The sequence below is a fragment of the Halichoerus grypus genome, chromosome 2 (assembly GCF_964656455.1).
Source record: "Halichoerus grypus chromosome 2, mHalGry1.hap1.1, whole genome shotgun sequence".
Taxonomy (NCBI): domain Eukaryota; kingdom Metazoa; phylum Chordata; class Mammalia; order Carnivora; family Phocidae; genus Halichoerus; species Halichoerus grypus.
Window position 1 is genome coordinate 162,252,254 of NC_135713.1, and position 27,056 is coordinate 162,279,309.

General features: G+C 59.4%; 1 protein-coding gene across 2 annotated transcripts in view; it reads left to right on the forward strand.

Annotated features, from left to right (window-relative positions):
* Positions 1-25,512, forward strand: part of KCNJ12 (potassium inwardly rectifying channel subfamily J member 12) — a 44,072-nt gene extending 18,560 nt beyond the window's left edge. The window contains exons 2-3 of one of the 2 annotated variants that reach the window (XM_036101857.2): positions 14,281-14,402; positions 20,427-25,512. In XM_036101857.2, the coding sequence (XP_035957750.1) occupies positions 20,483-21,769 (1,287 nt within the window). In that variant the 5' untranslated portion in view covers positions 14,281-14,402; positions 20,427-20,482 and the 3' untranslated portion in view covers positions 21,770-25,512. Of the gene's footprint in view, positions 1-14,280; positions 14,403-19,154; positions 20,099-20,426 lie in introns of those variants that run through there. The other variant, XM_078068017.1, reaches the window with a different exon arrangement.
* Positions 25,513-27,056: the final 1,544 nt, after the last annotated feature.

Sequence of the window (27,056 nt, forward strand, 5' to 3'; positions counted from 1 at the left end):
GAGGCTGGGTTTGGAGGGCGTCCCAGCCACCTGGCTCCCCTTGGCCTGTGGATGCTGGTACTGTTGGGAGCGGGGAGTTTCATGGACCCCGACCCTCCTCTCTGCTTTCCCTCCTCACGACCCAGCGTCCTCAGGAGGTGGAGCCCAGACCAGTGGGTTCAGACTGTGGGGCCTGGGACCAACCGTGGAGCCAGGGTCAGGCTGTCCGAATGGCAGACGGTATAGATGGTTGTGGCCCACGGTGATGGGGCCGGTTTGGGGGCAGGACAGACAGATGTGGACTGTAGAGACGGGTGGAAAGCCTGAAGGTGGGTGTGGGCAATGGAGATGGGGGCGGATGCCCGAGTTCTGTAAGCAGGTGGGGGAGGTGTGTGCTGGGACCAGTGAGGAGGGTGTGACCTGGTGGCACAGGCGGGTGTGGGTAGTGTACCTGGGCTGGGCGCCCCACTTCCCCATGCTCTGACCCTCAGTAACTTCTGCTTCTCTGGCCCAGCGCCCCACTCTCTGGGGAGGGGCTGAGGCCGCTTCCAGGCCAGGGCTGGGTTTTTGAGTCACGTGTCTTTTGCTTTGTCCCATGCCATCCCTTTGCCACTGCTCCCCGTACAGTGGCACCTGCGTCGCCCCGACTCCCAGGTTCTCTGGCTCACCTGTTGCCCACGCTCCACCCCAGCTGGAGGGAAAGTGCAGGCTCCTGGGTCTCTGGAAAGGACGTTTACTGGAAGCTTCCGCTGCTTCAGAGCTTTATGGGTGTTGACACGCGTTCACACGATAGTCCTGGAAAATGCCTTCCTCTTGTCATCCCCATTTACAGATGAGGATGTGAGGCTCAGGGAGGGTGAAAGGAATTTCGGGGCCCCCAGGTGCTCCTCTGAGCCCCAGTCTCGGGGTCTGGCTGACGGAGCAGCCCTCAGAAGCCCAGCTGCAGGGTCCCGAGCAGTCTGTCCTTATTCTGCCGGCAGTTCCTGGGGCTGGGCCTGCTTGCCCCCGCCCGATGCCCTTCCCTGTGCACGCAGAGCCCGTGGAGCTCCTTGCCTGCGTGCAAGGGCTCGGGTGTTTTCCTAGCTCACAGGACCAGCACTGTCTGCAGGCCGTCGATCCGGTGTTGGGGGCCTTTCATGCCCTTCTGGGGGCCTGGGACTCCCGTCTGGGCTGCCCTCACCGGCAGGGGCCAGCACGTCCTGGGCCGTGAGGGCCCGTCCACCGTTTCCTTCAACAGCCGATCGCCGAGCGCCCACTCTGCGTCATGTGCCAGACTTATCTCCGTGTCCCCACTTTACAGATGAGGCCACCGAAGCCTGGAATGTACAGTTCAGTCTCACAAGTCTGAAGCCAGCCCCTGTGCCCCTACTCCTCCTCCGTCCTGCGCCCCACTGAGTACCGAGAGCCCTTCCTCGGCAGGAGGATGCTTCTCCCAGCTCAGGGGCGCCGCTAGGGAGCACTGCTGGTCACTAGGGCTGACCTCTCTTGCCGCCCCATGGGCTGGAGCAGAGAGGGGAGTCTGGATCTGGGCTGTGGCCCACATTAAGTCTCCAGGGTTCTCAGGCCTATGTCCCAGGCCTCAGTTTCTCCTCTGTAACATAATAGTTCCTACCTCATAAGACTCTGGTGTGGCTTAAATGAAAGAATGTCGTCCTTGGGGACAAGGTGTGGTGTATAGGACGTGCTCAGTAAACATCAGCTTGCATTGTAGATCGTTGTTGTTCTGCACGCAGACACGGAGCCCTTGCTCTGTGCCTGGCCCCGTGCTGGGTGGTTCCGCAGATGGATCAGGGACTAGAAGGTCAGCTTGAGGCTGGGGGCATTGGGGGTGCCCGGTGTGGTCAGGGCTGTCTCAGAGAGAAACCCCTGGGCTGCAGAGGGTTAGGGGAGGCCCCAAACCCAGCCTGGGAGCCTGAAGGACAAGCCAGAGGTTGGCCAGGAGGTGGGCACCCTGGGGGTTAGGGGGACCGCTGGGGCAAAGGTATATGGAGGTGGGACCTGCTGGGAGTTCAGTGTGGCCAGAGATAAACTGTCAGGAAATGTCAAGTCATTTTCTTTCCAGAAACTCTTTCCTGGCCCTGCTGGGGCCATAGAAAAGGGGTTCCTGAAAGTGCTCGAGGCCCCCTGCAGCCGGCTGGCCTGGACAGAGACCATGAACACACAGTGTGGTCAGTGCAGGGACCCGTGGGTCTCTTCCCTCTGTACCCGCAGTGCCTGGCACAGAAATGCTATTCCTGCGAGTCACAGTGATAGTGTGAATAATATTTGACTATGCGCGGTTCTAAGTTTTCATGAATGATGAACTCATTCATCATCACGGCCATCACCTTTTATTACACCTGTGTTATAGATGGGGAAACTGAGGTCCGGAGTCCTGAAGTAACCTACCCAAGAGCTACAGTGTGCATGAGGCCGGTGCTCAGGCAGGTGCTGCGGGCGGGTCCAGGGAGAGGGGAAGGGCTTTCTGGCTCCGGTTCAGGCAGGGTGACTGGGCGGGATGCTCCCGGGCTGGTCCCGTGTGTGGCCCCCGCTGTCCTGTGTGCGGCCCATGCACAGCCTGCCCTCTCTGGGCCCTGAACCTCTGCGGCCAGCCTGGGACTCCTTCCGCTCCCCAGTTGGGCCACGGTCTTGCTGTCCTTAGGTCCCTGGCAGGCCTGGCGTGGTGCCCTCTTGGGGTCCCCAGCAGGCAGATACCGGCTGGGGGGTGCTCAGAGGTGCCGCTGCCCTGACCTTGGAGTTGAAATGGGAGTGAGGGGCTGGTTGGCTCTCAAGTGCTTGCTGAGGTCAGAGATGAGTCCTGTCACACCGGGCCTACTTTGTTCCCCCAGTCCTATGGGGCAGGAGTGACATCCTCATCTGACAGGCAGGGAAACCGAGGCTCAGAGAGGGGCAGGTGCCCGAGGTATACAGCCAGGGAGGCACAGAGCCGGAACTTGAACCCAAAGCTGGCCCACTGCAGAGCTCGTGCAGTCTGGATTCAGCAGAGGCACTCCCTCGGGCTTTGCAGATAAGGTGAACGCCCAGCGGCCCCTCCTGTGTGATCACGGCATGCAGGCCCCATGCTGTCTACCAAGTCCTCACGTGCCCAGCCCAGCCCTCGGAGGCACTGGCAGGGCCCATCTTACAGATGAGGACGCTGAGGCCCAAGGAGGGGGCCAATCTGTTTGGTGGGATTTGGGGTTCTAGCCGGTTCTGCTACTAGGTGTCTCAGGGAAAGCCAGGGGTTAAGGGATGCCCTGGGAGTGGGCAGGGGGTTTTCAGAATTCCCCAGCCCGATGCTGATGAGCCCCGGCCTGTCCGGCTGTGTGAGGGGTCCCATCTCTGTGGGGGTGATGACAAGAAGGGCTGTGATTTGAGTGCCCTTCCCATCAGTGGGGTCACCCAGGGCATGGATTCGAGCACATTATCGGTCAAAGTCACCTGCCGGGCTTCCATTCCTGGCTATGTGACCCTGAACAAGTCACTTCACTTCTCTGAGCTCTGTCCTTATGTGTATAACAGGGATCAAGAGAGTACCTACGTCACAGGGCCACGCTGGGACTCAGGGAGGCCAGGTGCTGGGGGCTCTGGGGCTGCCCGCCACCGTTAGATCCCACTCTGCCTCTGACAGACAGCGTGGCCTTAGGGAAGCACCTTCACCGCTCAGTTTCCTCCTCTGTCAAATGAGGATAATAGCAGACTCTGTCCTCTAGGGCCTCGTCAAGACACAGTGAAGTGGTCAGGGGAAAGCCGCAGTAAATGTGAGCGGTGGTCCTGCCACAGGCTCTCGGGCCTGGGCCACCCTGAAAGAGTGAAGGGAACGTCGGATGTCTCCAGCCTGAGGGCCAGAGGTCACTTCCCGGAGGCCACCCCTGTGGGGGGTCCAGCTCCCGGCGGCCTGCGGGGAGCAGATCACCAGCGGTTTCAGCCCCGTGCACTCGGTCTGATGAAATATTTATAGCAGGCAGTGTTTTTGAGCGAGGCTAGGGAAGCGTCTGTGGGTTGTCCCTCCCGGCATAGGCCGTGAGGCTGAGGAGCTGGCCACGGGGATGAGAAGAGATAGGAGCTCGTGAATAAATCATCGCAGGATCTGGGCTAATGGCCTGACTGTGGGGCAGCGCGTGCAACTAGTGCGCTAATTGTCCAGAGAGGGTGACTTCAGTGTGGGCAAGGCCCAGTGTCCCCGGGTTTGCAAAGTGCCTGGTGTCTGGGGCGCCCTCTGCTGGGGCGCAGTGAATCTGGGAGGGGCTCTCCCCGTATCAGGCGGTCAGGGCCCGGGGCGCCCCCCTCATCCCTGCTTGCTGTCCTCTGAGGGGGGCTCCCAGGATTCTGAAGGGGAGACTCAGCAAGCTGGGCCAGATGTGGGACCTTGGACCAGCATCTCGGCTCCGGGTAGCGCTCAGCTAGCTCAGGGACTGGGCCTCCGACCCAGTGGGGGTGGGGTAGCTGTGAGCAGACCCGGGGGGTCCGGGGCTGAGCCTTGCCCCCTCCCAGCCCTCCAGCTCCTTTTCTTTTCCCAGCCTCTTTGGTTTCAGTGATTTGGTTTTTTTTTTTTTTTCCTTTGAACCAAGGCTGTCCCAGCTTAGCCCGCTCCTGCCCCGTTGCCAAGGTGACCAGACCATCTCTGCCATCCCATGGCCACTGCCAACCAGCGTTGGGTGAGGGTGAGGGACTATAGTGCATGCACGTGCACCTACCCTGAGCACACACGCATGTGTGTGCCACGCCTTGTAAAGCTTAAACATATACATACACGCGTGCAAGAGCCGATACGCAGAGACTTACGCCACGGTGTCCAACCGCGGCCCAAACGTAGGCACAGAGCCGTCCTTGGGAAGCTCGGGCCCACGTCTGTGCGCGCACCGCCCACGCAGTAGACCGCACGGGCACCCCTGTGTTCCTGCAAAGGAGCAGGGGCACACAGAGTGTGCACACGACGCACATATGTGCACTGTCCCGTGGGAGATGCAAGCGGGCGGGGCCGTCCACTTCACACCTCCCACTTCTACCCACACCCTAACTCTCGGCATGAGCGCCTCCTCTGGTCCCCGGAGCTGCGTGCGGGTGCAACCTGGGGATGAACACCTCCCAACCCCCGCCTCCCAGGCCCTGTACCCCTTGGCGAGGTGGACGGCCTCAGGCCATTGCAACCCCAGCCTCCCACAGCACCACGGACCACTCTGGGGTTATCCCTTGGGGGGATAACCAAGCCTCGAGTTCTAGGCACCAGAGGGCTGGAACCTAGGCGCCCTTGGCAAGGGCTCATTCAGCAGCACCCCTGTGACTTGCTGCCATCCTTCTCCTGTTTTTCCCCTACTCCTAGAACCACCTCCCAAATAAACTTCCCGCTCCCAAATCCTTCCCTCAAGGTCTGTTTCTATAAGGTCAGGTGCCTACACATCACTGACACTTCTAGAAAAACATGTACCCACACCCCAGACCTTACGTCCATGCAAGGCTGTGCCCACACGTGAACACCTACTGTGTGCTGGACCCCGATCTGGGCACTTTGCAGAGATTAACTCTGTTAATTCCCCAACAGCTGTACCAGACAGGCAGTAAAATTAGGCCTGTTTAACCGATGTGGAAATTGAGGCAAGGATTAATCCTATAATTGTGTGTCTTCCTGGCGGAGGCAGGGCAAGCTGGAGTAGGCAGGGCCGTGACCAGTGTGGGGAGAATCTCTAGCCCCCCAGTATCTCCCTCTGGCTGGCAGATGCTGGTGTGAGAATGGGAGTAGGAAGCAGCCTCCTTCCTCCTCCTAGCTGCTGCCCAAGCACCCCAGCCCCTGGACCCAAACGACCTCTCCAGAATACCTCGCCTGAGGAGGAGACAGTCCTCCAGCACTGAGGGGCCTGTGGCTTTGGCGTGCGGGGGTCTCTCTCGGACCCTGGTTCTTCTCCTGGGGACATGACATGCGGGCAGTGGGCCCTAGGCTTGTGGAGAGGCACACGCAGTAGGTGCTACATAAAGGCTTCGGGCATGAGAAAGATTTTCCTGGGGTTCTCAGTGGCTGTCCCACCTGCTCTTGGGACAGAGACCTGCTGGTCACGCCCCCTGTTCCAGGACAAATGTCCCCAAACCTACCTTATCCTCTTGGACGCAGGCTCGGAGGGGGCCAGTGGCTCAAGGTCACACAGCAGGAGCCAAACAGGGTTCCGACACCAGTCCCCTGCTTCCCCACAGCCCCAGTTAGCTGTGAGGGCAGGTAGACAGCGGCGCACAGCCAGGGAAGCCTCCCTGTAAGAGGCCGTCCTGAGACACCTGGAGAGACACTGGTTTCTCCTAGAGACATTAGCGCCAGGCTTGGGTGGTCAGGGGCAGGGTCTGTGTTCCCATCGCCCTGGAAGTCCTGGATTCCCATGCCCTCTGCTGTGGAGCAGCTGTGTGACCCCGGGCAGGGTGCTCACCCTCTCTGAGCCCGTCTCTGGCCTCTGTCAAGAAGAATGACACCATGAACCGAAGTAGCGTATGTCACAGTGCTGGGCATGCCTGATGCACTGTGGGCGTGCCGTTCCCGTTTGTTGGGGCTGGAAAAGCGTGTGTGATGGTGAAGTCGGGGTCAGGCAGCTGTGGGGCAGAACGTCGGTTGCCCTCTAGCTATGGGTCCCTTCCCACCCTGAGCTTCAGTCTCATCGTGACGTTGGGCCAAGAAGAGCCTGCACCTCACCCAGGACTAGACAAGGGAATGCATGGAAGACGATGCTGTCAGTACTCTTCCCTGTTCCTGGCCTGGACCCCAGAAGGACTCCCAGGTGACTCTGGGCTTGACGTGGGACATCATAGGTGGGTCACAGGCAGAGGCCCCGCCCAGGTCCTCTCAGGCCTCATCTTGCCCCCTTCCCTCTAGCTGACCCTCCTCCGCCGGACAGTAGCTCCTTCTCGCCTCCGGCCTGTGCGTTTGCTGTTCCCTGTGGACGCCTGGCTTTCTTCCCGGCGGCCAGACCGCACCTCCCCACGTGGCTGGACAGACCTTGGTGCGGCCTGAACGGTCTTCATTTGTTCCTTTTCTTCTGAAATGCCTGTCTCTCGTCCTGCCCGTGATGAACGGACCCGGGGGGCAGGGGCTTTTCACCCCGTTCACACCACACCTTGTACGGGGCCTCTCTGGAGTCGGTGCTCCCTGAAGACCTGGCTGTGGAATGGATGGATGACTGAGCGAACGAGTTGGCCCAGGCCACCCCAGCATGTCACACGGGATGCCCCAGGCCCGCGCCGGCTGGCTGGGGATGCCTTTGATGTCCTCGAGAGCTCGGGATGATATTTTTGAACGCATGACAGAGCCCACAGAGGACCGCAAAGGAAAGCAGACACGGGACCGTTCATGGACACGTGCTGTTAGAATGTGCAGCCCGGTCATCAGCACGCTCTGGCTTCATGACGCCTTCCATAGAGAGAGCTCTGGGGGCCCCAGGACCGACCGCGCCGAGCACCCCGCTGCTGGCCTTCACTGCCTCCACCTGTGGCCGAGGGAGCGGTACATTTTGCAGAGAGAAAAGGGGACGTTCATGTGTTTTTCCCATCGAGTTCAGAGAGCCCTGGATTTCATTTTTGGGCCCCAGGGTAGGACCTGCTGGAACGTGCTAAGGGGAGGCAGGCATGGGGATGTTTCCCAGCTGGGGGGACCCCCCAACACCCCGAGGCTTGGCCGGAGCCCCCCTGCTGCCACGGCAGAAAGCTGACATTTCCGGCTCTGTGGGCTTGCCCAGAGCTCAGAGGGGGCTCTGATGATGAGAGCCCGGTCCCTGCTCTCTGCGGGACCGCACGGCTGTGAGCAGTTAGCAGGGGAAGGAGGTGGGAGACCCCCGTTCAGGCCACAGCCTTCTCCCTGAGACAAAGTGAATAAGACCCAGAAGAACCTCTCATTGGGCCGATGGGGAAACTGAGGCCCAGAGAGGGCAAGGTCCCATGATGAGTTGAGACTGAAGCGGTCTTGTGGTGCGGGCCTCAAGGGTACTCCTGGGTCACAGGGGCAGATTCGGGGGATGCCTTCTGAGGCTCAGTCCTCATTGCCCTCCTTAGTCTCTTCCAGAACCCGGCCCCATGCTCGGGGCAGTCAGACCCAGGCCCTGGCCTCACGGGGCCCCTGGCCTGGCGGCGAGACGGGGAGGGATAGGTAGTTGCCACTCAGGATGGTCTGATCAAGGACAGAGGGAAGCACTGGGGTGGGGGCTTGGAAGTGGGTGTTGAAGGATGCATAGGAGTTTGAGGGAGAATGAGGAAGAAAGGGCATTGGGCAGGGGGTCTGGCGTGTGGCAAGGCAAGGAGGTGGGAAGCATTTGCTCTGAGCACCACTTCTGGGGCATGGGTTATTACTGCCACTGGCAGATGAGGAAGAAGCCCAGGTGCTCCCATCTATCCAGCTGCTTGTGTGTCCCCGGCCGAGTCCTCTCTCCTTCTGAGCTGTTTCTGTCCCCTCTCACTTCCTCTCTTCTCCCTGGCACACTCAGCTCCCACCCTCTTTCCCTCCCTCCAGTTCCTTGAACGCGTGGAGCAACATTCCAGCCTCAGGGTCTTCATTCTTGCTGTTCCCACTTCAGGAACACTGTTCCCACGTTCTCTCCTTGTGCTGCTCTCAAGTCAAATGTCACCATTTTCTGAAAGACCTCTAGAATAGTGCCCACCTTGCCTCGAATTACTTGCTGTCCCCCCACAAGATGTTTTTTTGTCTGTCTTACTCCACGTGGATGTTGGCCCCGAGCACCCTGTCTGCACACAGTACAGGCTCAGTACATACCTGCTGAGTGAGTGAGTAAATGTTAAGTGTGATTCTGGTAAGCAGATGAAGGCCCAGGGCCTTGGCAGTGCTCCCAGACCTGAGCTAGAGTGAAGGCACGGTTCTTCTAGAAAGCCCCCTCTATTTTCCTGGACTCCTGATCCTTGAGCTCAGCCTCCCATCCATGCCAGAAGGAACCGCAGGCCCCTCAGAGGTCTGTCAGGCCCTCCCAGTGCATTTTTTGTTCCCCAAATAAAGCCAGATTTACCAAATGAGGAGGCAGAGAAAGGGAAGAGAACCAGCTGTCCCTGTGTCCCCCCAGCAGAGCGCTGGTCACGGGGGGACTGGGGACAGGGGCTCAGGCTCTGATCCTGCCCAGCCTTATCCTAGACAGGCCCCACATGGGGCCCAGCCTGTTATGAAGAAATGCAAGACAGGTCTGGAGGGCTCTGGAGGGAGGAGGTGCCTGGAGCACAGAGACCAGAGGAAGGACACCGGGCTCCTAGACTCAGCTCATAGATGAGTAACCCTGGACATGGCCATGCTCCTCTCTGTGCCTTATTTACTCCTCTGTCAAAAATGCTTGTGTATGACACCGGGAACATTCTTTAATGGTACGCAGCCAAAGCCAGGCACTCTGTTCCAGGGCCCAAGACATGTGAGGACTCGGCAAGGAGCAACAGGGGACCCAGGGAAATCTTGGAAGGCTTTATAGAGGAGGTATCCTTCGTGCTTGAAGGATGCTTTGAGTTCTGGAAGGCAGCTCAAAGCATTCCACTGTGAGGGGCCATCTCATGCTGAGGCTCTGAGGTATGGACGTTCCTGAGTCATCACTTGCTGGGGGTCACATGATCTTCAGTGGAGAGCCCACCTCTAGCACTGTGTTCATTCCTATCATGTCCTTTTCTGTTGTTGATTTATAAGCACTCTTTATATATTAAGCACACCAATCTTTTTTATAAGAAATGTTTTCATTTACTGTTTTGGCTTATGATGGATTTTGATAAAATACATCATAAATATTTTTATGTTGGTAAATTTTCCTGCCTTGTCTTTCATGGTCTTCCTTGTCCCAGGCTCAGGTCTTTGCTCTCCTGTGAACATGCTGGGTGCTTAGGAAATGTCTGAGACTCCAGTTAAGTTGAAGCTTGAAAAATTACACATTTAAGAAAAATAGAGGCCACGGTGCCTTTGCTCACTGTGTACCTCCCCCTGGGGTTCCTTCCCATTCTTTCTATCTGTTCATTCCTTCCTGCCTGGAGTGAGGTCCAGCCCAGGCCCTCTAGGGACCTATGCCCCCTCTCTAGAGTGAGTCGGGGCTCAGATATGTGATGATGGGAGGCGATGGGGGACCAGGAAATTTCCAGCTGGGCAATCTCCATGTATTAACTTGATGAAACCCCATGAGATCGATACCATTACTAATCCCATTTTACAGGTCAGAAAATGGGCTCAGAGAGGTTATATGACTTGGCCAAGGTCACACAGGAAGGGACAGAGATAGGATTTAAACCCAGGCCATTTTGCCCCAGAGCTCATACTTTCAAATTTCCTTCTGGCACCTCAGTGCCGTTGGGATCAAGTCCAAGGTCGTTAGTATGATATCTGGTGCCTCTCAGGTCCTCAGTTTCTTCATCTGTCAGGGTCACGCCTTGGCCCCAGAGCCTATGCACACAGGCACTTCTCTGTTAGTAGGGTGATGAAGTGTGTCCCCGCCTGTCTCTCTACACCCTCCTCAGCCCCAAATCCCTTAGGATCCTGGAATGCTGGGTTTGGAAAGGCCAGCCCTGGGGTTGTAGATAGGAACAGGGAGGCTCAGAGGCAGGGAGAGCCGTGCCCAAGGCCCAGTGTGTGAGGAGCAGAGTCCGATGTGCACCCCGATCCATGGGACTCTAGGTGCCCCTCACGGCACTGTGGTCCGTCCCAGGCTGGGCTTTCTCCTGCTGCTCCTTCCAGGAAGCCCCCCTGAACCCTGACTGTGTTAGACGTCTCCCCTGGGCTCTGAGGGCTCTGACCGTGGCTCTGATCCAGCCTTGTTGTGATTGCTGGTTTACTCACTGTCTCCCTTGCTTGGCAGGGTGCCCCACGGGGGCAGACATTTGCTGGTCCATCCAAGTCACTGGTGCCCATCTGAGCCCGGCACGAGCAGACCTTCAGGAAAGGTTGACTGCAAGAGGGAGGCCCAGAGAGGGACAGACACCTGCCCCAGGTCACACAGTGAGTGAGAGCTCTCACTGGGGCGGAGCTGGGAGCCCATGAAACCCCTAAGACCCTTTAGGTCCCATGTGCTCCTGGGCCGGGAGATTAGGGACGGAGCAGTGTGTGTAATGGCCACTCTAGTAGAGAGCTCCCAGGGGCCTCTGTCCTCGGCTACTCCCACAGGCCTGGGGCCAAGGACACCCTGTCTCCCTCCTGTCCCCACCTGCTCTAGAAGGATGTTCTCAAGATAAAAATACCCTCTGAAACATTCCCCAGTGTCTGGCATGAGCTCTCGTCCATCCTGGGGGCCAGAACCTCCTGCCCCGGCTTCACCTTGGGGCTCAGAAGGCAGATGTCCACTTCCCCTGGCCATTTGGCCCAACCAGTCCCTGGGATCAGGGTGCCCAGCCCGTGTCACCAGGCCGTGGGCCGTGAGGGGCCTGCGGGCTGCCGGCGGCGGCTGCAGCCAGCATCTGCTGGGCCCTACCTGCCGGCCAGAGCCGTCGAGGCACAGACGAAGGAGGCAGCCAAGCTCCTGCTTCTCCTGCTTCCTTGCCTCTTGGGGTGCACTTGGAGAGGGCCCCACGGGACTGCGTGGGAGGGCCAGGGATACATATGCCACTTTTCCATCCTGTCGGGAATCCCCATGTCTGCTCTCAGAGCCGGAAAGAGAGCCCTCCAGGGAACCCAGGAGGGGCCGGCCCTTACCCTGGCTCTGCACCGGGGACAGGGCTTCCCTTTACTCCCCTGACAGTGTCCTGAGGTCGGTGGGGTCTACCTCTTTTGTAGATGAGGAGACCGAGGCCCAGGAAGGGCCCTTCGTGAGCGGGGGTCAGCCGGGCCTTGGATTAGGGAATCGGGGCTCGCGGGCCCCCTGAGGCCTGACCCCAGCGGAGGCCTGTGGGCCGTGAGGATGACAGCTACCTCTTCGCAGAGCGTGGCTGTTCCAGGCCCGGTGCCCAGAGCGCACCTCCCTCAGCACGCTGAGTGGCACGGGCACATCCGCTGGGCAGGCGTCACCAGCCCATTTTGTGGAGAAGGAAGCTGGGCCTCAGGAAGGGGAAATGCCTTGCCCTGTCCCCGGGCAGTTCCAACGCCAGCCTTGGCCAACACACTGGCCCCGGCAGGGGGAGGGGGGCAGCTTCAGTGTCCGTCCGGGCCCTGCCCTCGCTGGCTGGGAGTCTGAGGGCCAGTCTGGCCTGTCTGGGCTCGGGCTGCTCCCATGTTATGTGCAAGTCCCGCCCCACCCCCCCAACCTCTCGTATCTGGGCCCGTGCCCATGACCCAGGAAAGCATTTGGAGAACTTCAGAGGTTTGAATTCCCATCATGGGCTGCTATGAGCACCCCAGAGTGGCAGGGGGGAGCACCTGACAGGGTGTCCAGAGACCTGGGTTCCTGTCTCCAAACTGCCACTCACTCAGTGGCTTTGTGACCTTGGGCCAATCACTTCTCTGCTCTGAGCCTCCGTTTCTGTAGAATGGAGCTAATTTGTGCCCCCCTCACAGGTGAGAACACATGTGATTGGATTTGTGGGTCTGGAGAAAGCCCCTTTAGGACCCAGGGCATCAGAAACCAGGCTGAGAGAGCCTGGGGCAGGCAAGTGACCAACAGGAAGTAGGGTGGGGCAGACTGTCTTGCATCCTTCTCCCTAAACTTCTTTGGCTCCCATTGCCCTGCGACATCTCCTTTTTTGGAGTTCCAGCTCCAGGTGACCCAGGGCAAGTGACTTAGCCTCTGTGAGCCCCAATTTCCGTGTCCGGCCGGGAGAAGCATCGTTCCCTCAGGGTGAGGCTGTGAAGGTTGCATAACTGAAGTCAGGAGCTGAGCCCTCAGGGCCAGGCACAGTGTAGGGCCATTCAGGGGGAAGGGCAGAGATCAGGGACTTGGGCACTAGTCCTTGCCATGGAGATTCCCAGCCGTGTGATGTGGGTCTACAATGGAGCCTCCCTGAGCCTCAGTTTCCCCATCACTTCGAGAGTGTCAGGGCTAAGAGAGGAACCCTGCAGACACGTAGCTGCTGCTCAGGGAGTGATGAAGGATGGGGGAGCAGGGGGCTGAGGACTGGGAGTTTTGAGGTAAGAGCCTGGAAGGAGAAGAGGGACCAGCAGGACATTCCCTCATGGAGTAAGCAGAGGCCCAGAAAGGGGAAGTGAGTCACCCAAGCTCTCACAGCTTGTGACTGGCAGAGGATTTGAACCCCGGTCTGTGTGCCTCTAAACCCACCACTGTCACCTGCCCCAGGAGGCTTATGATGTGGGGGTGACTCACCCACAGTTCCCTTGATCCCAGCCAGAGAAGCCAGTGCGACAGTGGATGGCAGCCAGCTCAGCTGTGAAGGGGTGGGACTCTGTGGCCTCAGTGGCCGAGAGGTGGGGGAAGGTGAGAAGGGCCTCTCAAGTCGGCTTGCCTCTGGAAACTCATGGAGCACCTTCCTGCCACACTGTCCTCCGATCCCCACAGCACGCTGGGGAGAAAAGCAGGGGCCCCTTTGACAGCGGGAAAAGTGAGGCTTATGGGTTGCTGGGACCGCATAGGATGCGTGTATGCCCAAGGCAAGTGTCTGAGAAGTTACCGACGTGCACCCATCCATACACACATTTATCCACCCATTTATCTGTCTATTCATCTATCCCGTTCACCCAACTGCTTCATCCATCCACCCATCCGTTTGTTCACTTGCTCATCTCCCCACCCACTCATCCATCTGCCTGTCACCCACCCATCCAGATACCCACCCATCCATCCGTCCATCTATAATCGACCCACACACCCACCCACCCATTGGTAATCCACCCACTCACCCACCCATAATCTACCCACTCATCCATCCATAATCCAGCCATCCAGCCGTCCACACACCCACCTACCTAACCATAATTCATCCATCTATCCATGATCCATCCATCCGTCTGTCCTTCTGTCCATCCACACTTGAACCCCGTGGTTGGCATTGGGAAGGCTCTGCAGGTGGTGGCTAGGAGCCTAGGTTAGGGACCTGAGTTCCTCTGTGACCTTAGGAACATTCCCAAACTGCCTACCTCTCTGGAATGAGAACAGCAATAGTTCCAACCTTGGGGGGTTGTTGTGAGGATTACATGAGCTGATGTCCGTAAAACACCTACCGCAGTGTCTGCAGTCGGTAGGCACTCCGTAATTATCAGCTGTTATTTTCTCTGGGGACCCATCTTGTTCTGCCCTTCTTTGCTTCTGAATAGTTTTATAGACAGACTCACAAGCTGCGCACGTGTAGGTATCAGGGGTTTGGGCTGGAGGCCTCTTCCACCTCTCACGGGACCCCGAGGGAAGCAGCAGAAATGTGGGTTTAGGTGGAAATTTCCGACTTTGGAGCCCTTGTGAGGAGAGCAGCCTCATCTACAGTAACTTGGCTTTGCTCTGTTAACTTTAGGGTCTTCTAGCGACCGATTCCTCTCCAGCTGGGGTCTGGGAAATGGCAACCACTGCTGACACAGCCTTGAAGACAGCCACTTGCCCGCTCAGCACCGTTACTTAGAAGATAGCATTCAAGAGGTAAGATGAAGGTCACTGATGTACATCTATCCATCTAGTCATCCATGCAACCAAACACTTATCTGTCTACTTACCTATCCACTCACCTCTCCAGCCTCTCAGTCACCCATCGTGCACCCACTAGCTCCACACATCCCCCCAACCGTCTGCCATCTGCCTATCTGTCCAGTCCCCTACCCAATGCATCCAGCCATCTTTCCTTCCATGTATTCACCCATTTCCCAACCATTCACCCACCATCCCAGCCATTCATCCATGCACCCAAATACCCATCTGTCCTGCCATCCACCATCCATCCATCTAGTCATCCATCTGTCTGCCCACCGACCCATCCATCCATCTATCCATCTCTTCATCCACCTACTAATCCATCCACCCAATTCATCGAATTATTTTCTATCCACCTAACCCATTCATCTTTCTGGCTGCCACCCATCCACCCATCCATCCATCAGTCCCATTTATTCATCGTGCGCTCAACCACCCACCTGTGCATACATCTCTCACCTCATACATCAATCCATCGTGTTCCTCATCCATCTCCTACTCCGCTGCATAGTCCCTCATCCTTTTGTCTGGTCAGTGAGCATTTCTTGGGTGTTCCCTCTGTGCCAGGCCTGTACCAGCCTCTCTGGACGTCTGAGGTTGGCCAGAGATGGGGCCTGGGCAAGCTCAACTCTCACTTAAGGTAGAAAGTCGCTTCTGGCCATAACAGGAAAAGCCCAGGGCCAGAGGATCCCAAAGGGTTCTGTGGGAGTGGTGGCCTTCAGCTGATCCCTGACAGATGGGAGGATTATAAAGATTCACTTTAGCTGTGATTTGGGGGTCAGACCCCATGGGGCAGAGGGGTGCCACAGCACAGCCCAGTAGAGGCCTGTTGCTGTGTCCAGATAGGAGTGGCCTGGACAGGAGGGAGGACATAGGTCAGGAAATGGTGGACAGCTTTGAGAAATCAGGAGTCAAACCACATAGGACCTGGTGAGGGAGTGGGTATGGAGGCTGAAGGAGAGAGAGGAGACCAGGCTTCTGGCTCAGGCAACTGGGGAAGTGGTCAGGTTGCCAAATGGCTCTATGAGGAGGGACAGGAGGGGAGGGTGAGGATGAGGAGGGGCAGGAGGAGGGGGATGGGAGGACGGAGAAGGAAGAAAGGAGGAAGAGGGGGAGGAGGAGGGGGAGGAGGGAGAGGGGAATGGGCAGAGGGCTGAGGTTTGGGAGAAGAGGAGGAGCCATACTGACCACGTGGTGCTGCGGGACATCCGGGAGAGGAGGCTCGGGTCTGGGGAGGGAGCACAGACCAGGCCTGTCGGGGGTGGGGGCTGCCCCTCAAGGAAAGCTGCTCTGGGGCATTGGTTCCCTGGCCTGGGTGCTGCGTGAGCCGAGTGCGAGCCGGCGGCTGGAGAGAGCTGTGGGGCGGAAAGACTAGGGTTAGTGGCGGGAAATGGAGCGGGCGGGCCCTGAGGCGGGGAGGGCCGGGGGCACATCTGCGGCGTCCTACTACTGTGTCCTGGCTGTTTCTCTCCTCGCTCCCAGCATGGGCTTTGCACAGAAAACCTGCACTGTGTTGACCCAGACTGTGTGCAGGCCGTGGTGTGGGCAAAGGGCGTCTGCACACTGGGGAGGGGAAGTTGGCGTGGAAGGGGCAAAGGGGATTGTCATCTTCTTCCCCATTGTGAGAATGGAAATAGTGCCCCCAGCCCTCCATCTCCCCTCCACGCCAACTCTTGGCCTCCTCTCGGGCCTGTGGTGTGCCAACATGTTCGGCAACCCCCACCCTGGCTGTCTGTCCGTCTGTCTTATCGCCACGCGGTGCTGCCAGGGCCTGAAGGACTGAGACGGGCACTCAGTCTCAGGCCTGCGGTCTGGCCCTGGGGCCTGGGGGTAATGGGGGTCGGTTTTTCTCCCACCCTCTAGACTGGGAACTTGCGGCTTAGTGGCCGTGTGACCCTGGGCCAGTGACTCAGTCTTCCTGAGCTTCAGTTTCCTCATCTGGAAAATGGGGATAATAGTCATAAGGTTGCTGAAGGGATTCAGTGAGATCATTGGAGCTCTTAGACCCCGGCTGGGCATGGAGTGAGCACGCAGCAGGGATTGATCACTCTACTCCTGACTCTGAAAGCACTCTGGCCGGCGGAAAGGCCGGGGTGGGGGGGGCTTGAACCCCTCCTGCTCTTGTAGTTAGTGTTTTCTTGACATCTGAGACTGAGGGCCCCCGCCTTGCCCTCTTTCCCTCCCGGATGTCACTGAAACCTGAGGTGCCCAGAGCCTCGGGACGGGCCATGCGGTGTCCTGCTCCATCCGGAGGCACCTCCTGGTGACTTTTGGGCCCCACCGTTGGGTCATGTGGTAGCTGCCTCTCTAAAAGCTCCCAGTCCAGGCCCTGTCATGCCCTGAACGCCCTGGTGGCCTGGAGTCTGTCTGTGTCCACAGGGCTGTGGCCGGTAGGGAAGTGGGCTCAAGAGACAGCAGGGCTGGGGACAGCTTCTCCATCTCTCGGAGGCGTGTGGGTCTGTGCTCTCCACCACCCCTTCTCTGTCTGCTGGACTTGCTTCACCCCCCGCCTTCCGTGCCGAAGTCACCTCGTCTAGCTCAGGTAGCGCACCCCGGGGCCTCCCTCCCGGTCCCCTCCAGACAACACCTGGGATCCCCACTGGCCGACCTGGGCATCTGCCAACAGTGATACCAGCTGTTGACTTTACTGTCTCATCCAAGCCCCCGAGTTACTTTGTGACCTGGGACAAGTCTCAAATCTATGAAATGGGGAGCCGGCCTCCTTACTTGCTGAGGGCTCTTCTCGCAAAACAAATCTATAGCATTTCTTATCTGATCTAACTATACGCATCCATTGAGCAAGAGTCAAACAGGCCTGAGTATCCCTGGTTGAGGATATTGGCACATTTCTTCAGTCGAGTCTTTACAGACTCCAGAGCTGCATGACCTTCTTGCCACACCTGTGTTTGTGTCCACGGAGTGCACTTGGGATGTTTGGCAAGTTTGTGGTGCTGGGGTTTCTACTCATGGGTCCTCTTCTAGATCTTTCTTTGTGGTGATGCATTCACCAAGAGCCTGGGAGAGGCTCCCCACACCCCTGACATCACACACACACACACACACACACACACACACACACGTACACACACGCACACACACGCACACACAGGGCAGAATGGGGCCACAGGAAGCTGAGGACTGGACTGATACCTGGAGCTCCAGCTCTATCTCTAATCCTTAGTTTCTGGGTCACTTTGGACAGTGACTCTGCTCATACTCTCAGTTTCTAGCTGAGAAACGGGAGCAAGGTGTGAACGTGACCTTGTTGATTTTCTCTGTGTGGTCTGGGGAGGAACATCAGCAGAAGAGGGGTTTCCCAAGCCTGTGTGACACAGTCTGGGCAGGTCCCAGGTACCCAGCCCAGGCAGACACACCAGGAGACACTGTAGCTCCCTTACTGGCCTGGGAGCTGGCCGGGTGCGAGGCTCCCCAGTTGGTGGGAGCAGCATGCCAGGCTGGGCTCTCTGGCCTTTGAGTCTTCCGATTCTGTCCCTTGCAGGCCTCGAGCTGCTCAGAGCCCCAGTTGGAGCAGCCATGACCCGCTGGACGTCCCTCAAGGCCTCCGGGCCACATAAACCCGCCCTCTGCGGTCCAGTGGCCTCCCGCCGGCATCTAAGTACCCGGGTCCTGGCCACCTCTGCCTGGAGGGTCCAGGAATCTGGGGCTGAGCCATCTTCTCGGCGCAGTACTCGGGGCCCCCACAACGGCCGGCTCCCTGCCTCCTGGCCTGGGCGGAAGCAGCGCCCACCATTACAGCCCCAGGCCTCGGCACCTCAGACCCATGGTGAGGTGGTCAGCTGGAGTAGCGGTGGGGGGAGGATGGCAGTGCGAAAAGAGGCCCCCGCAGAGCCTGAAGTCCCCAAGGCAGGAGACCTCGCATCAGACAAACTGGTTCGAATTTCAGCTCTCCTGCTTACTGGCTATGTGGCCTTGGGGAAGTCACTTAACCTCTCGGGATCTCCGTTCAGAGTAGAGGTAATGACAGTAGCCACCTTCTTGGGGTTTTGAGCGGAGAATCTAAGACCGTTCGCTGATGTGTGTGGCCTGCTGTCTCTGCACTTTGAGGAGTGGGCAGGAAGAGCCATGACTGTTATATACGTGCCAGCTCTGGGGAGCCAGAAGCACCTGGCAACGGAGACAGACCCTAGGAGGGGTTTGCAGCCTGGCTGCTCATGCGGACTTCTCCCGCACCTGTCTCCCAGGTGTTTGAAGCAGAGGTCAGATGTCATGCTCCCTCCGAGGCCCTGGCTGCACCTGGTCACACAGACCGGGGCTAAATCCCAGTGTTGCCTCCTCCTGGCTGTGTCACTTCCAGTGTCTGGGTCTCTGGTGGGTGCCCGGTCACCTGCCTCTCTGCCTCTGGCCCGGCTGCCCTTGGACCTCCTTACCTGGGGCTTCATTGTCTTCTGGGCACTCAAGGGCTCCCAGCCTCGTTTAACACTGGCCTCCTAGTGTGACCAGGTGGGTATTAAGGGTGGATGGGGTCCTCATTGGTGGGGAGGAATATGCCCAATTTGTCAGCGCCCTGGCCAGGCCTGCCGGCCGGGGGTTATCCCCCTCCTTCCAGCCCAGCCCCGCTGAGCCAGGCTGAGGGCCTGAGCACTTGCAGGCCTGATGCTAATGGCCAGATGGCCTCAGTGCCCATAGGGCCAGGCGGCACCATGGCCTCTGGCCTGTAGATGCCTCAGCCTGGCACCAACAGGCCAGGCCGGAGCCAGCGGGGCGCTGGGGGAGGGGCAGCTGCCGGCCTGTCTGGGGGCTGAACCTGTGCTACGGGCCAGGAGAACAGTGTTTGTCCGGCTGTGGGTGTTACGCCGTGGGACATGCCTGAGACTGCTTGGTGTGTGTGAGTGCGTGCGTGCGTGTGTGCGCCAAGCCCACCGAGTGCTCCCCTGGCTGGGCCAAGGACGGAGACGCTCCTGAGTGCTCCCTACGTGCTGTCATTACAGGTGAGAAAGGCAGCAAGGGGGAGGTCCCTGGGCTGGGGTCAGTCAGTGATCCCTCTGGGCCCTGAATCATGGACCCCCTCCTAGCTACTGATGGGGAGGCAGGGGGCGTGGTGTATGGGTGCTGAGAGTGGGTGCCTCGGGGCAGAGCACTTGAGCATCTACAGGGTGTCTTCGGGGCCAGGCTCTGTTCGAAGCCCTGGGGGTGAGACAGCAGTGAACCAAACAGGGAACTCACAACGCTCTGGTGACCAGTGGTCTCATGGTGGGAATGGCGGGTGAGCGCAGCCCCGTGCATGGCCTTCCCGTTACTATTACCACATTGTTAGGTCAGAAGTCGGTGCTTTGGGGTTACAGTGACGACCTGGGGGAGGGGTTACAGTCTCCCATGGGTGCAGGAAGATGCTTCTGTGGCATGGAGGCCAAGGACTGAAGGAGGTGATGCAGTGGGAGGATGTCCGGGTGGAGAGTGTGCGGGACAGGCCTGAGGAACAGCGCGGAGGCTGGGAGCTGCAGCGAGGCGAGCGAGGAGGAGCCTGGAGGTGACATCCGAGGGTGCCCGGACTCCACTCACGCAGGCCTCGCAGGTGCCAGCAGAGACCGGCTTTGAGCAGAGGATGGACAGGCTCCCCCTGGCTGCCTCTGGACTGGGGTGGGGGCAGGAGCACGGAGGTTGGCGAGGCGGCCGCCATGCTGGTCCAGGTGGGTGATGATGGGGACTCAGGCCATGAGGGTGGGAGAAGAGGTAGGATCCTAAATATACTTCGGAAGCAGAGGCTTTGGGGTAGGGCTAAGATGGGTTGAGGATGAATCCAAGGTTTTTGGCCAGATCTCCTGGGAGGATCGAGTGTCAGTTTTCCAAGCCAAGAAGGAGGGTGAGCAGCTGGCTGAGGAGGGAAGCTGGAGAGCTCGGTTGGGGGTGAGTGAGGGCGCAGGCGGCCGCCGGCCACATCCCAGGGCTCTGGGTGGGGGCAGAAGCCTGGGCCAGGGGTGGCCTGCTCCGCCAGCCCCTCTGTCTTCTCTGTTGCAGGAGCCGCCCCCCGCAGAGCCGGCCCAGGGGCGAGCCAGGGCCCCCCCATCCCCGGGATGACCTCGGCCAGCAGGACCAACCCCTACAGTATCGTGTCATCGGAGGAGGACGGGCTGCACCTGGTCACCATGTCGGGCGCCAACGGCTTCGGCAACGGCAAGGTGCACACGCGGCGCCGGGGCCGAAACCGCTTCGTCAAGAAGAACGGCCAGTGCAACATCGAGTTCGCCAACATGGACGAGAAGTCGCAGCGCTACCTGGCTGACATGTTCACCACCTGCGTGGACATCCGCTGGCGCTACATGCTGCTCATCTTCTCGCTGGCCTTCCTTGCCTCCTGGCTCCTGTTCGGTGTCATCTTCTGGGTCATCGCCGTGGCCCACGGCGACCTGGAGCCGGCCGAGGGCCGCGGCCGCACGCCCTGCGTGATGCAGGTGCACGGCTTCATGGCAGCCTTCCTCTTCTCCATCGAGACGCAGACCACCATCGGCTACGGGCTGCGCTGCGTGACGGAGGAGTGCCCGGTGGCCGTCTTCATGGTGGTGGCGCAGTCCATCGTGGGCTGCATCATCGACTCCTTCATGATTGGCGCCATCATGGCCAAGATGGCTCGGCCCAAGAAGCGGGCGCAGACCCTGCTGTTCAGTCACAATGCCGTGGTGGCCCTGCGCGATGGCAAGCTCTGCCTCATGTGGCGCGTGGGCAACCTGCGCAAGAGCCACATCGTGGAGGCCCACGTGCGGGCCCAGCTCATCAAGCCGCGGGTCACTGAGGAGGGCGAGTACATCCCACTGGACCAGATCGACATCGACGTCGGCTTCGACAAGGGCCTTGACCGCATCTTCCTCGTGTCCCCCATCACCATCCTGCATGAGATCGATGAGGCCAGCCCGCTGTTTGGCATCAGCCGGCAGGACCTGGAGACGGATGATTTCGAGATCGTGGTCATCCTGGAGGGCATGGTGGAGGCCACGGCCATGACCACGCAGGCCCGCAGCTCCTACCTGGCCAACGAGATCCTGTGGGGCCACCGCTTTGAGCCTGTCCTCTTCGAGGAGAAGAACCAGTACAAGATCGACTACTCCCACTTCCATAAGACCTACGAGGTGCCCTCCACACCCCGCTGCAGCGCCAAGGACCTGGTGGAGAACAAATTCCTGCTGCCCAGTGCCAACTCCTTCTGTTACGAGAACGAGCTGGCCTTCCTGAGCCGCGATGAGGAGGACGAGGCCGATGGAGACCAGGACGGCCGCAGCCCCCAGGCCCGGCATGACTTTGACAGACCCCAGGCTGCTGGTGGCAGCCTCGAGCAGCGGCCTTACAGACGGGAGTCGGAGATCTGAGCCTCCATGGGCCAAGGTGCAGCATCCGCCCCGCCAGGGAGAGGCCCGGCGTCCCGCGAGGGCCCTGGCTTGGAGCAGAACGGGCCAGGTGCCCCGGTTGCAGACTCAGTAGCGTTTTAGATGTTTTATGTTTCTTCACAGTGGCCTGGTAAGGTTGGCGGGAGAGTGGGCGGCCAAAGTGGGCCGCCCCTGGCCTCAGAGGCCGGAGCAGGTGCAGGGGCAGGGAGGGGGCCTCTTGGGGTCCGGGCCAGGAGCCAGGGGCTTCTGCCTGAGGATAGAACTGCAGCCTGCCCGGAGGTGGCTCGACAGCCATCCAGCCTCTGTGGGTGAAGGCTGGCCGGCTGCAGCGCATCTCGCTGGTTTTTAACTTGGGGAGAAACACCGGTTTTGGCTTTCTCAACCTTAGCTTGAGTAAGACTGTTTACAAAAAAAAAAAAGTTAACACATGATTGACAAAAAAAAAATTAATTTGTGGGGGTTATAAAAACGGACAGTTGGAATTCCACTGGTCTGCCAAGGTGCAGGCCGTTCGACGGGGGCTCCACGAGGTTCCCCGAGGCTGGACAGGCCTCTCCTCTGTGAAGGCTGGGTGTGCGCCGGGTGACGCAGCTGTGCGTGCAAGCTCGGGGCTCATCCGTGGTTCCTTCTGCTCACGGGCAGATTAGATGGTGTTTGTGATAGAGAAACCGAGACCATGTTAATGATCATAATAAAAGCTTTCCAGAGTCATAGAGGTGGGGGTAGGGGCTGGGAAAAAACTAGTTTGAACTTTTTGAGTTTGACTTTTTGTACCTTAGAGGTGCGTCTCAGGGCTGGATATGGGACCTGCCTGCCGTGGAGGGCCCGCTCACCACCCCCCCAAACACACACCAGATTTTCCTGTTTTCCTTCTCTCTCCTTTTCTGCCCAATAGCCCCTTCTACAGTGAGGGACGCTTGGAAAATATTGGAGTAGATGGCTCTGTGGGAAGGGAGGGCGGGTTCCCAGACAACCAGGGAAGCAGATCGGCCCCATTCCCACTGGACCCCAGTGTGAGTCGTGCCTTAGAGACCCCGGGTGGGCCAGCCCCAGTTGTTTCTGTTTTTATCGGACTCGCCCGGCCTCCCAGCTGCCCCCGATTCCACCGTGAAGTCCTCACCAGCCTGCGTGTCTCAGAGGCCGGGCGGTCCTGGTACTGTCGGCCCCTGGGGTAGCACAGGCGAGTGCGGGTGGCTCCCAGCCGGGCTGCCCCAGCCGAATGGCAGAGGAGGGACCTTAGAAGAGGTGTGCGCTTGTCAGCCGAGATGACTGCAAGTGGCACTTGCATCCAGGCACCCTCATCAGGAAGAAGTTTGGAGCTGTCGGCTCTGCTGGCCCGGAAGCAGGCCCCTGGACCACGAGCTGCCCCGTGTGGGCTTGTTCTTGGCACAAGATGCAGCTGGCGGGCATGGAGCTGGCCAGGCCCTTCCCAGGACAGCTAAGAATTTTGTCCTCTCAAATGACCCGGCCTGTAAGGAAGTCCTTAATTAGAAAGCCCACACGTGTCTCCCCAGCCTGCCGGCCTAGGCCACTCCGACCCGTGCCCTCCAAGACAGCTAGGCACCCAGGACTCTGGCCCAAGTGGGGAAACTGAGGCAGAGTGCAAGGTCACGCAGGGGGTGGGTGGGTCTTGGGAGGCAGGGAGAGGCCAGGGGCCTGGGGTGGGGTTCTTGCCTCTCCCCTCCTCCTCCACCAACCCCCAAGGCAGCTGGAGACCTGGCCAGAGGTCAGAGGCCTTGGAGGGTCTGGGCATGAGCTCTCATACCCACAAACACCATGGTCCCATACCCCGAGGGATGTGTGACTGCCAGCATCCTGCCCCGGCCTCAGTTCTGGCTGGGATGGTTCGGACAGTGGAAGCAGCTCTTTCGTCTCAGGATCTGCTGGAGGGGCCTCAGCTCCTTCCCAGCCCAGGGCCTGCCTTCCAGTCCTCAGCCTGGTTGGCTCTCTCCGTTTTAGCTCTGAGGGAGCAGGGGTAGCGTTGATGCGGGAGGGCTGACCTGCCCACCCCCACCCAGCTTGTCAGGCTGAGCCAGGGAGGGATGAGGCGGCCCCAGTGACCTGGGGCTGGCATAGGGGCCTGTGTTCCGCTCTGCCCGGCAGCCGGAGATCCTTCCGGAGCTGGGTGGGCCAGGGTTCCACTGCCACCATCCAGAGCAGAGCCCAGGGACTCTGGGTCCCCCAAGGCCCATGCTGCCTCGGTGGCTTGGTGCACCTCCTCTCAGGCCTGTGTGCCCCCCAGGCCCACGCTGGATGGTTCAGCCCCAGACCCTGCGGGAGAGCACCCTGAGCTGCCTTTCATCTCTCGCCAAAGGCAGATGCTGCGTTTTCAAACTCTTCTGCCCTCTTTTTTTCCTTCCCTGTATTTATTTATTTATTTATTGCTTGTGCTAAAGACCAAAATAGTCTCCCTCTTTAGTGCACTTGAAACGGGAGGGTGGATGGGAGGAGCTGTGTGTGCGCAGACCAAGGATTCTGTTGTCCCTGGGGAGTGTGTGCTGGATTGGGGGGGGTTGCCCATGTATGTGCGTGCGTGCGCACGTGTATGTGCGTGTGCGGGTGTGTGTACCCATCTACTCCCACCCTCGCCTTCCCAGGCACTGGGATTTCCAAGAAGTTTCTTGACAGCCTGAACCAGGAGGTGTGGAGGTTGGAGCGGGCCAAGACCGTGGCCTCTGGGGCCCTCCTCCCTGAGACACTGAGCTGCTTATGTGGGAAAGGGGCCGTGCTGGGGGGGTGCGTGTGTGGGTGTGTGAGCACCAAGTGTGTGGATTCACATGTGCAATCACCGTCATCCCTGTTCAAGCAAATGTGTGCAATTACGGCTTTGCCTGAGTGCACGAGCGTGTGGGTTCCCAGTTCGTGGGACTGTCGTACAGACGTGTGCCCGCGATGAGCTCCCTGTGTGTGTGTGTCTGGGCTGATGAGATATATACGTGGTGTGTACGTGTGTATATACACACACCTAGTTCTATGTATTGTTGCCGAAAGGCGCGCGTGTGTGAGTGTGTGTTTTATATGCGGGCGTTGGCGTAATGTTTGCCAGGCTCTCCGGCGGGGCACGCAGCGCTCAGGACGGACACCGGCTGCGGCCATCGGCACAGCTGAACGCGGCAGTCCTGCTGGCCCTCTGCCCTGATTGTGTCCACACGGGAACGTGTGCAACGTGTGTGCCTGCGTGAGGCTTTCGTGCCCGCGGGCACAAGGTATGTGTGGCTGAGCACTAGCCTGCTGATGGCGTCTGCATGGGTGCGTGTGTCCCCGTGAACACGCAGGTGCGTGTGTACATTTGTGGGGCAGTGGTGCCGGGCTCTGCGAGCAGGGCTGGTTCCTGTCTGCTGCGGGCAGTGTGTATGGGCACATGTGAGCGTGTGCAGGTCCCAGGGGTGTGTGCACACGAATGTCCGTGGAAGCGGTGTGTCCACGTGCGCGCCTGCGCGTGCTGCTTGGGACATGGTGGCCACCCCCCGTGCCCTGCTGGTGCTGTGCCCCCCCGGTCCCTGCCTGCCCGAGGGTCCCGGCGGGAGCCGGGGGGGTGGGAGCAGGGGCCTGATGGGAAGGAGGCCCCTGCACAGGGGTGTCTGCCCTGCGTGAGGTCATAGAATGTCAAATCTATTTTAAATGGTGAAACTGGAGAATTTTCATGTTATTTTCAATACATAGCGGTATCTAAAGACATAGGCCACGAGACTAGACCACATTAAATGCATTTTGATCTCTTGGAGTGCCACCGTGTGGAGATGTGTGTTTGAAAGTCCCTGCCTGGCATGCTTGGGCTCCTTCAGCCCACTGTGACCTGGGTCCTGGGGGGCCGGGGTTGGGGGGGGCCACGGTAGGAGCCCTGGGAGAGAGGACAGAGCCCCACCCGCCCGCAGACCCTCGCGCACTCTTCCAGCGGGCTCACGGCCCCGCAGTCCCCGGTGACCGCACACCCTGTCCCGCACGGGCCCTGGAGTGCGCCCTCCCACCTCCTCACACCGGATGTGACACTTCCCCAGCCAGGTGACCTGGGGCCACTGCCCTGTCCTCCCTGGGCCCACACCTCCCCACTTTTTTCCTTCCTTCTGCAGCCGTTCGGTGAGCGCGTCTACACGCGGCCATGTGCTCTATGCAGAGCGGTAGCTCTTCTCTGGGACTCCGTCCCGGGGGAGGCCCCGCGAGCCCGCAGCCCTGGTTCTCACCACAGGACAGAAAGCCGCGGTGGGCAGGGGGGCCCAAGGACCCCTACTGCAGCCTGGCACGGTGACAGGGAGGACCTGGAGCCGTGATCTCCCGGAGGGCAGACGGGGGCCCCCGGCACGGGCAAGGGCACACGCGGGGAGGAAGACAGGCGAGGCCCGTGTGGGGGAAAGGAGAATTTTATCTGTACCGAGGGCTCGGTGTCTGGGATGTCAGTGGCCTTCTGGCAAGAGGCCCACAGACAGAAAATTCTTTCCTTTGCCCCGACTAGTTCCCTCCCTGGAGAACTCCTCTGCATCAGTGAAGGACCCCAGGGAAGCTTTCATTCTGTGGGATTCAGGTGATGATTCCAGACCACAAGATAAGGAGCCCAGGCAGTGGTGACATGCAGGGATGAAGGACAGGAGGTCGGGAGCGGCCGGAGGCAGGGCATGAAGACTTCTTGGAGGCTGTTCGTCTGGGTTGAACCTGGAGACAGGGAGCCCTTGAAGGTGGTTGGCTTGATCTGGGGGTGAGGGTGGGGCTCCCCTCCCCTAGCCCCGGAGCCCTCCTTGGTACCCCAATACTGGAATCTAAGCCAGTTGGGGCCAATGAGCTATGGCCTGCCCCAGTCCCCCGAGGGCACTAGTTTCTACAGAAGGGTATGGGGCCCCAGTCAGCGTCTGACAAATATCTATGACTCCAACTTGGTGGCGCTGGAGCTCAGCAGTCTTGAGACCTCAAGAAGGTACTCCATGTCCTGCCTGTGACCCTCAGCCAGACCCCAGGCCACTCTCTTGCTTGGTGACCTGTATTGAATTCCTTTTCCCCTGTGGCCTCAGTCTCCCTGTCAAAAAAAAAGGGGGGCTGTTCATAATAAATGCTAGCTCGCACGCTTGTGGAAAGAACGAGAGGGAGCAAGAACGTTGACTTGGCAGCCGCCTTGCACGTACTGGGCACGGGCCCTTGAGGTGGGGCCGGCGCGTGGAGAGAGCAGGCAGCTCCTCGTGCCACAACACCAGGGTGTGTGTGGTGAGCCCGTAGCTTCCCTTGGGCTTTCCTGTCTCCCCGAGGATGAGATGAGTCCAACTCGGAATCTGCTTTAACAAAG